This window comes from Erithacus rubecula (assembly GCF_903797595.1).
Source record: "Erithacus rubecula genome assembly, chromosome: Z".
Taxonomy (NCBI): domain Eukaryota; kingdom Metazoa; phylum Chordata; class Aves; order Passeriformes; family Muscicapidae; genus Erithacus; species Erithacus rubecula.
Window position 1 is genome coordinate 11,390,020 of NC_136661.1, and position 13,860 is coordinate 11,403,879.

General features: G+C 40.5%; 1 protein-coding gene across 2 annotated transcripts in view; it reads right to left on the minus strand.

Moving 5' to 3' along the window:
* Positions 1–345: 345 nt before the first annotated feature.
* SERINC5 (serine incorporator 5) overlaps positions 346–13,860 on the minus strand; it is a 39,422-nt gene continuing 25,907 nt past the window's right edge. For both annotated transcript variants that reach the window (XM_079330203.1, XM_079330202.1), the window contains exons 8-12: positions 12,505–12,631; positions 10,861–10,927; positions 8,079–8,118; positions 7,246–7,393; positions 346–6,980 (exon numbers count right to left, since the gene is read on the minus strand). In XM_079330203.1, coding sequence (XP_079186329.1) covers positions 6,833–6,980; positions 7,246–7,393; positions 8,079–8,118; positions 10,861–10,927; positions 12,505–12,631 — 530 coding nt within the window. In that variant the 3' untranslated portion in view covers positions 346–6,832. The remainder of the gene's footprint in view (positions 6,981–7,245; positions 7,394–8,078; positions 8,119–10,860; positions 10,928–12,504; positions 12,632–13,860) is intronic.

Here is a 13,860-nt window from a genome sequence, read left to right on the forward strand (position 1 = left end):
GATATCTTACACATCTCAGGAGCTGGATGTACAGAACAGATGCCACAGACAAATCTGTGCAATCTGCTGTCATGCAGTATTACACACCAGAGAAATACAAAAACAACACGGACATTGAAGGACTCTAACATTTCACAGAGCAGCATTTTTTTGTTAAGCAACACTGAAATTTAGTGGGAAAAAAAAAAAAGATTAACCAATTTACTTTTACTGGCTCAGTAACTGCATAGCTCATATATTTATTTTTTAAGTTTTTTAAGTTTTTTAAGTTTTTTAAGTTTTAAGATTATTTTTTAAGTTTTTTCTAGAATGAACTGACTTTGCAACTTTAATGTATCACAACAGTTTCAAATGTAAGAAAAATTTTATTGGTCCATTAAACATTAAATCTATAACAATACATTCACTCAGTATACAAAAGGAAGTGTCCATAAAAACCATTAACATGCTAAAAAGGCAAAGCTGTTGACTATTTTACAAGTAAGATCTTACAATTCTGGAATCTTTACCAATCCTTAAAAGTCAAACTGTTACATTTACTAAAGACCACAACACTTGCAAAAAAGTTAAACAGACTAGCAAACTTCCACTTCACTGGGCTACAGCTTAATAAAATAAAACCACACATACACACCAAAAAGTTCCCTTGAGATATTAAGAACCTTGAAAAAGACTAATTAAAATCCCCTCACCATTAAGAAAATGTGTTTATATTTTGACTATTTTGCATCCAGTTTATGAACATGGCATACATGAGACTGAACACCACACATCAGTGGTGAACAAAAAGCAGACACTGAACCCATATGTTCCTAGTAAATATTTTCTCAGCTTGTATATTACAAGTAGAATGATTTTATCTGGAAGTTAATTCTCCTCACTTTGTCTGCATGGATGTCCAAAGGACACCTAAGCACCTGGACTTGTATTGGTAAGAGGAAAACTAAAGCTATTGCATGTCCAATGATCCATTACTTCCCCGTAGTTTTCCAAAATTCTTGGCTTCACACTTTCTTCTTGGCTTCACGCTGAGGCTTCTTTGGCAAAAGCACGGCTGCAGTGCAGCACCCTGCAGCTCTGGTGAGCAAAAGCCCTGGAAGCTTTAGGCTGCTGGAGTGGTTTCAAAGCTATTGAATGTGGCTCTGAACAAGTCTGCAAAACTGTCTGTACACTACACACTGGGAACTATCATAGACTGGCAGGCAGCGGGGAAGCCAACGTGGCTCAAATCCGAAATAAACTCCAATTTTTTGAAAACAACATTATTGAACAGGTGTGGAAAGAATCAAATCCGGGTTTGATAAAAAACCCTGAACAAATGGGATTTAAGGCCTGCTTGAAACCTACAGAATTCCCTTGGGCGTTATAAAGCAGTCATTATACCAGCCTCTCAAAGCTGCTGCTTCAAACTCTGTACAGTGTGTCTACATCCCCATCCTGGGGCACTTGGGCACTCTGCCATGAGGATGTAGAAAATGCAGACACATACCAGTTCCCAAGCTATGTATCCTGTTCCAAGTAAAAAAAGCTAAAGCTTTTTAAGCACTTGACCCCCACCATTCAATTGCACAGTCATGTGAAACACTGAATTCTAACAACTGTTTACAAAACTGAAAACACAAGTAAAATGTCATGGTGTTTATTATGTGTTTCCCTCCCACAAGAACTCGTAGGCCACTTCAGAAAACAAAGAAGCAGTTTTCACAGAGGAAACCTGATCCATGTAATAAACTATGTTCCTTGTCTCTGCTTAAATGCTGCAGGTTGTCTTCCCGTGAAAAGAAAAGGATCAGTAAGAATTGGCAAAGAAGTCTTTGCTAGTTTCTAGCACCAAAGACATCCCATTTGACAGGCAGCAGGTTGTCTGGGAATGAAGGAGGTTTACAGTGCCTTTAAAGAGAGAAAGTTTGCCTTTAAAGGAGATGCTTTTAAACGAGAAAAAGGCAAGTAAAACGAGGAGATACAGCATCCAAGCAAAAGACCTTGCTTCTAAAGCCCAAAAGGAAAATGACAGCAAAATTTTAGCTGTGGATAATCTAAACTCATCTAGCTGCAAAGGTACGGTCTTGTGGTACTTCGTTTCATCAGCTTAGGAAAAAAACCTAGCAGTTTATAAAATCTTTACAGCGCAGTTTAAAAACATTCAATGGATTACTTTGTTGCTGATTTGTTCAGAGTTGCCCACATACTGTTGGCTTCTAGCCAAAGTTCAAGCAGCGCTATCGTAAGTACCCAAATTTTCCTGATGCCATCATTCAAAGCCAAAGAACTGTTAAAAACAGCTTTTTCACAAGTGCAATGGTTGCTTCATTAATAGCAATGTTCTAGCCCAGAAACGGCCGCAGCAGTAGCTGACAAAGCAATTACACATGCATAATTTATAATCTCAAAGCGTTTAAAGACTTGTAAAAAGGTGCTAAAACACAAAATAAATAAATAAATAGACATGCAGTGTTTATGATTCTGCACGGGGAGATACCCTCTCTCTGGACGATGCATACATTGGCAACACAATTCTGCATTTCAAAGGAAGGCAGCCGGGATTTACCACATTAGCTAGGCACATCCAAGCTGTTTGAACCTCATGGAAATGCTCGAAGGAGAAAGCTGAGAGCAGGACAAACATGCAATACCTTTGATGTGCGATTGCAGGGGAGCCCCTTACTTGGCATCCAGCTGCAAGGGCTGCCTGCACACTCTGAGAACTGTGTGGCAAACAGCAAACAAGCATACCCTTCTGCTTTCCACACATCCTCAGTAAAGTTTCATTGTCTCATTTGTTAGTCCAGTTACTCGGATTTAGACACTTGCTCTCTGAGTCTGTCCCACTTATTTTACCCCAAACACAAACAGTCGTGACTGTGGCTCTTGGTTCCCTTCATGAGGAAAAAATTGTTCCAGTCTCAGATGATAGCGCAGCAGCAAAGCCCCATATAATCTTTACAATAGCAAATTTGAAAAAGTAGAAAAAAAGTCAATAAAATTGTTTCACCTTCCCAGCAGGACTCCCGTGAACACTGTCTGTTCCTCCAAGAGTCTATTAAAGATAGCATTAATTCAAATTTAAACAGAGGAAATCTAGTATAGGACATGTCCTCTGATCCTGCTGTCTTTGTAAGCTTCCTCACTTCACACACCTCAAAACCAGTAGGAGCCAGAAGTGCTGCACTGCTTACGTCTGGGAGCAAATTCAATGAATAATCAATGTACAAGGCAGAATATACACTGTGCAGTGAACTGCCTCAGCAGTCACCTGCACTTTCAGGTACAGGGAGAGAAAGTTAACTGTTTACAGATTAAATGTAAAACTAATCATTTATTTACAAAAGCATCAGGCTACTTGTGAGTTTTCCCACCTAATTTTCCACTGCACAGTAACACCTGAAGCAGTCTTATCCCCAAAGGTTTGTCAAGCGCAGATTGTTTGGTCTTCCACATGCACCTCAGGTCTGATTGTGCCTCATACACACTGGTGTAAGGTACAAGGCAGCATCACCCAGTCACAGGCTCAGTCCAGGTTTTCCAGTTATAGTGCCACCTGAATTCATAGTTATCACAGCAGTAGGTACCAAGGCACTTCTTTAAAAAGTTTTTTTAAAAGCCCATTTGCATGAACTGTTTGGAATCTATGGGCTGGGAATGTGATTCCTAGACCCGAGCCAAGGATTTTATTATGTAGTTGCACATGGAAGTTCACAGTAGAGATGTTACAGCAAACACTAAGGCTGTAATGTTTACCTGGCCAGCAGGAAGCCTTGTCTTGGTGAGGAACTAGAGTCTTTGCACACCCAAGTGCTACCAGTTACTGGTTCCTTAGAAAGGCCTGGAGGTCCACAGCTGGATCTGGGGCATTGTAGACATACAGGCCCTCAAAGTTATTTATTTTGGGGGGTTTTCCCCCAAACATGTGCTCGAAGTAGACAAAATTGTGTAAACAGGCGCTGCCCTATTCCCACTCTATGCATACCTACAGACCTAGATGCTTAAGGTCAATAGTTGGTGGTAGGGTAGGATGAAGGAGCAGCTCATGAGGCAAGTGCTGGGTAAGAAGGATGGACTCATACCTCAATGTGGACTATCTTTTTACAGCCTTGTTTCCTCTGCGCAAAAGCTATTTCCCTAAACACAAAGTGTAAAAAAACAAGAGCACAAGGAAGTGCAGAAAGCCCTGATGAAAATACTACATAAAATAAGTTTCTGTAAACAAGAACATGCAAGGTCCAAGATTGATATTAAGATCGTCCACATTTGTGACTGGCATGCTTGCTATCAGAACCAGACAACAGGAACATCTCCCTGCCTTGTAGCTTGACATAGTGCATGCCTTCCTCCATAAAACTCCTTTCCACAATTGTTCTGTTACAAAAAACCATGGCTAATTTAGGAAAAAAAAAAACAAAACCCAACCAAAATAAACTTGGTTTCTCATAGTACAACATATATGGCACTAGAAGGCAACTCTTGCATGCCTCTTAGGATCAGCCAAGGCAGGAGCCTGGACTATTTAAGTTCCAGCACACAATTACAGCACTGGATCAAAACTGTTTGTCACATTGCTGCTGTGAGTTAGGTGGGACAACTGTTAGTCATCATTGCACAGCCCATAAGCTCTTATTTTAGAGATTGGACAAATAAATGCTTCTGGATTGGAAAAGCATTAATAAAGGCCTTTATAAGCTGCAGCAGTATCTGTGTAGCAAGACTCTAAATGCAGGCAGAAATGCTCTGACAGGTGCCCACAGCAGCAGAGCTCTTGGCAGGATCAGAACCTTCCAGCAGAAGCAAAGGGAAAAAGAAAAACCTGCCTCTCTGTCCAGAGCTATTTGTTGCTTTTCTAACTCAGTGTCAAAGCCCAGCTTCAACTGCTATTTTAAACTCTTGATGCAAACAAGAACACCAAGGCAGTCACTGTAGGAGAGACTCCTCCTTTCCTCAAATCTCAGATATGTATTTTGAGGCTCTAATCACTGAGATAGGCAGCATAAGCAGACAGGACTGCAGGCCTGAATATTTAGTTTCAGGTAAGAGTGCACAGGGTGGGGAAGGTAACACCCCTAGAAAGCTCCAACAGGACAGAAGCCCTGGGATATCATAACAACAAGGCAACTAAAAACAGTAATGAAAACAAGACCAGAATTAATATCCAATATGTTAAGATTATTCATCAGATGGGCATTAGCCATTAATTATTACAACAGAACAATTAAGGCATGCAAATCTTTTGGCCAACCCATTGGCCTCCATGTTGTGCTTTTCCTTGATTTTGAGAAAGCAGTGGATGAAGATTTAAGGCTCAATAATTTTTTTTTTTAAAGAGAGATGCTAAATTGGTTGATATTTGTACTGTACATGTGTGAGAATATACATGTCAAGAGAAGACAAAAGCCACCAGGACTAGCTCAAGTCATAAATTCATCCCACCAGAATGCAGATATGAACTGTGGGTGTTCAACCTTTTTCAGCATTCAGGGCATTTAAGCTGTTGTTTTACCAGGAAATCATTTGCTTAAATTGATATAAAAAAGGTGACAAGGTAGGGTTTATATCATCAAGTCATCTGTACTAAGGCAGCTGCTTGTTATATTTGTGTCTTCTGGTTTTGCTTTTCTGACTGCTTATTTCAGTGCTTGGAACTGGAGTTCTATAAAATAATTTCCATCTCCATTAATATATTGGTTGGCTAAATCCCATCCCAACAGCAAAACTATCAACAGAGGAGTATAAAAATATGGCAGTTAGAAAAACTACCTCCCAACCAACACTCAAGCAGAAAAGGATATATTACATACCACAGTCCTTTTCTGACCATCAATGCATCTAAAATATTATAACACTAGTCATGGAAACAGAACTGAACAGCTGGGACACCTTTATATATAAACTGAAACAGCAGGGCAGAAAAGTAAATGAGCACCCCTCCTTTAAATTTAACAGCAACTGGCAGTGCTCCCTAAACTATTATTTTCTCAACAGCAAACAATGTGAATAAAGAATGTACCTTATCTTACATCCCCATGCAGTACACTCAACTTTTGAGTGGCCTGGCAAAGCAAAATTGGACAAAATTCAGTTTAAGAATTTGTGTGTAGAACTCCCCTCCAGTTATGAACTGGACTAAATCTGAATTGCATAAAATATCCAGGTGCCTTTAAAGTAATAATAGAATAAATACTTTACTATCATTGGTACATTCCTTTCTCAATCTAGGTATAAAATAACTTAATATATTTAAACTTAGATAATTTTTAGTAGATGCTTTGGCAGTCAAATTTTATATATTCTCTTATTTCTACAGAAGTATTTAGATAAGTTTTTGGAAAAAGGTTATCTGGATACTACTTACAAGAATTATATGCTGTACAAAACAGCAATCCAAATCATCACTGCAAACTGTAAAAGAAACAGTTAATCAAAGAGTATAAAAAGGAATTAATGCGTATTTGCTGGAAGATACATGGGAACATTCATGGGAAATAAGAAGATACCATCTGCACCATGAGTTTTTTTTTTCTTGTCAATGAAGCCAGAGAAGGTTTGTCAGTTATTTGAAGAGTATTTCACTTGTTCCAGTTTATGCATGATGCAACAACTGTGTTTTCTACACACCATACATATGCATTGTAAAGTTTTGAAACAGATTTGTTCCCATTTGTTCATGATAATAAAAAACGGTAAAATAGTCTTCAATCATTTGTTTTGTCTGACTAAAAAGATTATAACTGGTACGTTATGATAACTTGGTAATAGGTGTTTCCTAATTAAAAAAAAAAACAAAAACAAAAACAAAACCAAGCCAAGAACCAAGAGAAACTTAAAATGACCTTTAAACTGTTCACACTGAGAACTCTCTGGTTGGGCAACAGAGCGGAGCAATAAGAGTCCATAAGTACAGACAGACACAAACCCAACAGGAGACCATCTTAATCCAGAAGATAGACCAGGTTCCAGTGAAGAATTTTTCAATCTGAGCACTTTCGTAACTGTTAAAGGGAAAAAAAAAAAAAAAAAAAAAGACATAAAATACTTTAACTAGGTTAATACAAAGGAAGCAAGGGAGAGCAGCCCTTTATAGAGCAAGATCTTGCTCAAGAATGCCCAAGAAAGATTTGTAATGTCTCTTCAAAGTTCTACCATAAGGATAGGAAACACCCAAACACCAGAACTTCTTATTCACATCTTCATTCTCAACACAGCGAGCCATTAATTTCTTGGCATTAAAGAAACACATGACAGAAATATACTTACTGGAACCAATGGGTTACTGTCATCATCACATAGAGAGAAGCCAGGAAGAAAACAAAGTGGAAGTAGGCATAACTGTACACTGTGCCCTTCTTCTCATCATAAACCACAGTCTGGCCTCCCCTTTTCTCAACATGCTCTTCAGCATCAGCTGTAAGAGACAGAAAACAAAGGTTGAAAATGTAATGAGAACTGAAAAAGGCCCCTGATCAGAGAACAGCTAAGACAGCTTCTCAGAGAACACAGCTAAACATTCATGGTGTTATTCAGGAAAGAGTGACTGAAACACAGCAACACTTGAACATTTCCTCAGGGCATGGGCCTAAACCCTGAGCCAAAAACTGAAATCCTGCCTTGTATCAGCTTCCTGGTTTACTGAGTAGATTTTGAGCGTTGAGGGCATTTAAATTGTTCTACCTGTGTAATACTTTTCTGGCAGGTCCAAGCTGATAATCCTGATTGTACCAAGTCTGCAAACAGGACACTCCCTTCTAATCTCACTCCTGAGCCACAGTCCCTGCAGAGCTGCTGAGCCAGAAGTCCAGCAGCCAGTTACACTCACAGGCAGGCAAAAAACAGAGATTACTCTTTGTATGTTGCAGGATGAAATGTACTTTAAAGAATTATTAACTAGTCTAGTATTTTTAAATGGTGGTGTGACATCTCTTGCTTCCCTCTATAGCCTAACTTGGAGCACTTCATCTGCTCCAGTTTGCATCCAGTACTCAATTGAAGGAGGGTATGAGCAGCTCTCCCTCCACAGCTGTGTCCTTCCTCTCTCAGCTTTGGTCCAAAAGCCACAAATAAGGTAAATGGTGCAATAAAAACATAATTACCATCTCCATCAGGTACACAGCAAAAGCAGCAACGAGCTACCTATGGAACAGAAAATAGGAACAGGGTAAGGGCTTGTACTACAGCAAAGCATATCAGCTGGGGAAGGAAGGTCTGTTATGTCTAAACCACAGAAACTAATTTAGAAAAGTCTGGTTTGTATTTCCAACTGGCACAAAACTTAAATTAAGATTTGCCCAGTAGCTCAGAACAGCAGTTTCCAAGCTCTGGAAAAACCTGCACAGTAAATCTGAAGAAACAAGCCAGTCTTCAACAATTCCTCTACCCATTTTATATAACTCTAAGTCTAACACAGATGCAAATAATTATGACAAAACAGTGGAAAAGCTACAATGAAGCACACTTTTATTTAGGGGACTTATCTATTTAGATGTGCATACAACTGTTTTTTAGGACATTTCTGTAATAAGAAGAAAGCATAAGGAACATTTAAGCTCTGATGCATGGGTTGGAAATCACAGCTGTACCAGTGTAAGTCTGAAATGTACTTCTCTGCAAGATTTTGCTGAAATGGAGCCAGAATGAGCACAAGAAGAATGAGTAAAAACAGAAACCTTGTTTTACTATTTTATTTAAATGAAGATTTAATTTTTTTTAACCTGGTCAAGAAAGAAAAGCTGTAATTGACACTTCCTGTGTTGAAAGGTAATGCAAATGGAGAGAAGATGTTGACCAGCCAATAAACAATATAAGTCCATTTCCTGCACCAGACTACAGTACAAATCAGCACTTTCTGTACTGCATCTCAAATATTATTTTAGTGGTAATATCCTTCTCTGGGATTTCTTTTGCTTGTGGCCTGATTAAGATAATGAACCCTGTTAGGAAAATTCGCTTCCCTATTACATCAATCAGTCTTTATAGTACAAAAGTGTATTAACTTTCTTTATTTGTATTAGTTCACAGTATACTGTACAATACAACAAGGCACTGGAATTTTACTGGAGACTTTGGTATTGTTCACGCTTAAGTGAAACAAACTAAAGTACAGCCCAGTCTTGTAGGACATTGCTTCTTGGAAGCTTAGAGCTGTCCATGAAGGATAAAACATGGCCCTGGACAGCCAAGCTATGGCCAGCATCCTTTAAAACACTTCTGAAACCATACTAGCATTATAGATAAGCAGCTGTCTCAAGACTGACTTAAAGGATGACTGAATCAAGAGATGAGCAAAGAATCAAAGATTGCTGCAGAAATACAGCTGCTTTGTGAGGTCTTATTACGATTTGTAATGATGGTGTGGGTGCCAGTGATTAGTCAAATCACGCTGCATGTGAATGCCTGAAGAGTAGAAGACGCTTGTGTAAAACCACATTTGGGGTGGCTCAGTTTGGTTTGGACACCACATACACATGAATAAATACTTATGCTTTGCACTTCTAAATTTCATGTTTTAGGTTATCCCATCTTACTGGGACTGGTTGCACGTTTTCCCAGACAGAAAGTCTTTAAAAGTAGAAGAATCAAGTGGAAGATTTACCCTGCATATCCTTGGTGACCTACACTCACTGGTTTCATAAACTCATGAAAAGCCAAAAAGCTCATTCTTTTTCAAAAGACTGAGTCTTTCAGTGAACCACTTATTCAGCCTTCAACACATGGTGGAAAATCCACGTCAGGACCTGCCTAAGCCAAGCAAAGCCCTCTCCCAGTGCTCCATGCCCTGTGCTGGTGCTCCACACCATGTCCTGGTGCTCCATGCCAGGTCACCTGGTCCATGCCATGTCCTGGTGCTCTGTGCCTGCTCCTGCTGCTCCATGACACATCCCGGTGCTCTGTGCCAGGGCCTGGTGCTCCATGGCGGCTTCCCCTGCTCCATGGCTACTCCCAGTGCTCTGTGCCCTGTCTCGGTGCTCCATGCCCTGTCCTGCTGCTCCATGCCCAGCTGGCAGGGAGGGCTGGGCTGTCCTGCCACAGGGAAGCGCCCCGGGAGCCTGGCACTCCCACACTGGAACATGCAGTGCTGCCCTATGCCCAGCTATTGCCAACACCAAAGGCCTCAGCAGATACCTCTGTGGTTTTGAACTCCCACTCTGGTTAAAGAAGCTAAAACTGCAGATGCAAGTAACACCATTGTAGAGAGAGCTAGGGATGGAGACTTATCTCCCAAACACACACATGTATTTGAAGAGCATCGCTAGCAAGCCTAAACAAGGGGAAACTGTTACTTAGCAAAATCCCACTCATTTCCCAGACCTTTCTGGGTGTTCCTAGGACAAGAAAGCCAAAGAAACAGACAGATGAAGAACAGACAGGAATGAAGAAACTTATACAGCTGAAACAGGGACAAGAAATACGATCAGAGATTAAATTACAGGCAAAAAGAAAGTAACTACTTATGTATGGAAACAAAAATAAGATATAAGAACCGGAGATCATAGTTGCTTTGAGAACAAAGGCAATCAGGACTGAAAATGTTTAAGAATGCCTCGACTTTTTCTTCTGGAAGCTTTCCAGTACACTCTTCCCTTAAATGAGACGACATGAGCTCATGTCAAACATAAGTTTTACAGGAAGTCTGCAGGATGCTGAATAAACTTGAAGAGCAGCAAATCGCTTCAGTACTTAAAGGCATCTCCACAGAACCAGCAAGACCTACAGATGGGTCAATGTGGACAAAAGTTCTGATGTGCCCAGAGGCACATAGAATACATGCTCCCAAGAACAGCTTCTGTTTACAGATTACTGGCCACAAAAACAACAGCAATAAAAGCATAGGAAAAAGTCTGCACAAAAATCCTGTCTGAAGAGGCAAGAACTCACTTCGGTTTCAGCTGTTGCATATATTCCTCGCAGTGCCTCCGAGCTTGCACGTGTTGTTGAGGTCAAACTAGGAGGAAAAGAAGACAGTGTCAAACCCCTGGGCATCAGCTCCAACAGGGTAACTCTTCAACATCACAGCAAACACAAATAGTCTACTCCAATGTCTCAGCTAACCATTCGACTGGATGCTATCATCAAACACTAAGTATATGAGAAGTTTGTCCTGCACTAGGTATAAATCAGCCTGGCAGATAGCCATTGGCCAGCTCAGACTGAATCATGAGTTTAAAAACAGGTCACTCCTGAAAGGTGATGAATTTACCACCATCTGACAGCAGCAAAATCTAAGTGCTCCAATTTGAAAACGAGATCTCCCCTGCTGTGCACAAACCAGTACTTTTATACTCAGTTCACAGCCATCACTTTGGCTCAGCATTTCTGTAAAGGCTTTGCCAGCAAACTCGTAGGTCTCTGGCAGCAGTCAGTTTTCAAAAGTAACTTACCAGCAACTGTTGTCAGTGTACCAGTTCCTAGAAATTATTTTCTTGCATGACTGTACTTTTTTGGGGGCAATCCTTTCTACTTTCTTCTGACAGGAAACACTTCTTGCCCAGTCCTGCCCTTTAAGATGTGAAATGCCAGCTTCCCATTACCCACAGGAAGGCTTTGGTGTACACACTGAGCCTTGGCAAGCAATGCTTTAAAACACTTCCCTTGAAAGTATTCTTACCTCCCCAGCTACATGGTGCAGCTCAGTGGCAGGCTACATGAATATTGTCTGCATGCTGACACGCCTTCCTGAGCCACTGGAAGTGCCCTTCTAATGTGAACTAGATCCATAATATCCATATTTAGGTGTTTTATATCAGAACAAAACTGAACACATATGCATATTTGACAAACAGAAGTTTCTTGTTTTCACTTCTCAAAAATATGAAGGGATTTCTGCATGTGAATTTGAAGTGGACCGATTCAGAAGCAGAACCTGCCCAAAAACCTGCAGCAGACATGCAGTACTGCTTCTTGGCAAGCTGCATAGCCAAAATAAATGACACACTACCTTTCAATCACTGGTAACTCCCTGTCCCAGAGCACAACTTAATTTACTGAAGTGAGCTGCAATAATACAAGATGAGCATCAAAGCTGAGCATCATGGGGACAAGAAGGGTTTTTCTTAGAGCAGATCAATGGCAAATCCTGATGGCAGTACTGTGCTCATCATTTGTTCCAAGGAAGCCCTAAACCCTCCCAAACAGTTTTTTTGTTTCAAAGACCTTTAAGGACAGTCATAGCCTCTCTCAAGAGGTAACAAACATTTCAGATAGATTTTTCAGGTGAATGTAACTGTACAGAGTTTTAGAGTTTAGCACTGAGATTATTTGGGATCATCGACAGGTGGAATTCTTTTTCCTCTGCCTCTAGATCTAAATTGCCCCACTTGCTTTTAAGGAGATGCATTTGTTTCAAAAATCGTATTTTTAGCTAGAATGTCTACAATTCTGAAGCTGAGGACAATATGAACCTTCCAGCTCAGCTTTATTCCACATCCCTCTGTGACTTTTCATGAGGCCTGCTATCAGCCTTCACTCTTTGCACCACAACACTGCATTTACAGAAAGGTAACTGCAAACTCCCAGACTTACCAAGAATATAAAATGCAGCCAAACAGAATGGTAGTACCCAAGCCAGTAACCAGGTTTTCATCTCTGTGCAGGCCTTGGCTGAATTCAGGTACACAGATTGTGATATTCCGGTTGTTTTCATCCAGGACTTCACAAAATAGAACAAACAAAAAGAACAGTTTGCAGATCTCATTTCATTGCATTTTAAAGTCATCTTCAGACTGAAGGTTTTCATTGATTTTTTTATTATCTGACAGTAGGTAGATAAATTTCAGTAGTTTCTATCTTTTGGAAAGATCACAGAGAAAAAATGGGCAAATCTGACCTAGCAGATTCTGTGTTTCAGTCAAAACAAAAATGCAACTTAGCACGGTACTAAAATTTCCTGTTTGACCACAACAGACAAACAAAGAAAAAAACCCAACAAACTGTTTTGTGAACTAAGAAATAGGAAGTTGGAAGTCTGCCACTTCACTCAAGGATACAAAACCATGTGAGACCAAGATAGGACAGACCTCAGAACAGAAATTTCTTTGACAGCAAGGGTGCCTTGAGGACAAGTATGAAACCCACACAGTAAAACAAATGTGGTCAGTAGTTGCCCTGTTCTCAGACTGACTCACAGAAGACCAAGGATGCACTAGTTAGAGGCAAGTTGGCATGTAAGCAAATCCTACTTCTAGGTCCCTGAAATGAAACCTATTCAGTCCTTGATGATCCAAGTTGGATCTGGCTTTTTATTATCTCCCTGGAGTCAAGGCAAGGCATAGAGCAGCCTGCAGCACCACCCCAAAGTAAGAGATGACAGCTGCACCTTAACATCAAATCAAGAGCTTTTTGAGTCAATGCTGCTCAAGGCACTTCCCTTTTCCCCTCCAGCAACCACAATGCATCCCTACTGAGGCAGCACAACTGTTTGTAGGGGCAGAGGGAAAAATGCAGCAAAGACAAATGAACTCAAAGTCATGAACCTCGACCCAGGGGGAGAGGACTTTGTACAGCTCTGCAAAAACAGCTTTATCAGCACGCAGCAGGGACAGCACCAAGGGGAGAGCAAACATAAGGATTGACAGAATTTACAGGATTTACAGCCTTTACAGAATACCTTGGCCAGAGATGTGCAGATTCCCCCCACCTGTGTCCATTAACAACATGTCTGCAGCCAGGCAGGTCCACAGTTTGGCAGGTGTTTTAGCCAACTCTGGCACCAAGAAGCTAAGGCAGACTGTAATTAGCATAACAAGGAACATCACTTTCTGTTTGCCCATTCTTTCTAGAGACATAGGCAACTCTTTTAGGGTGTTGGAAATGCCTGTAACTTGCATTTTTTTCAGGCCTTGGATGCAAGATGTGCAATTTGGAAATCCCTCCTTGACA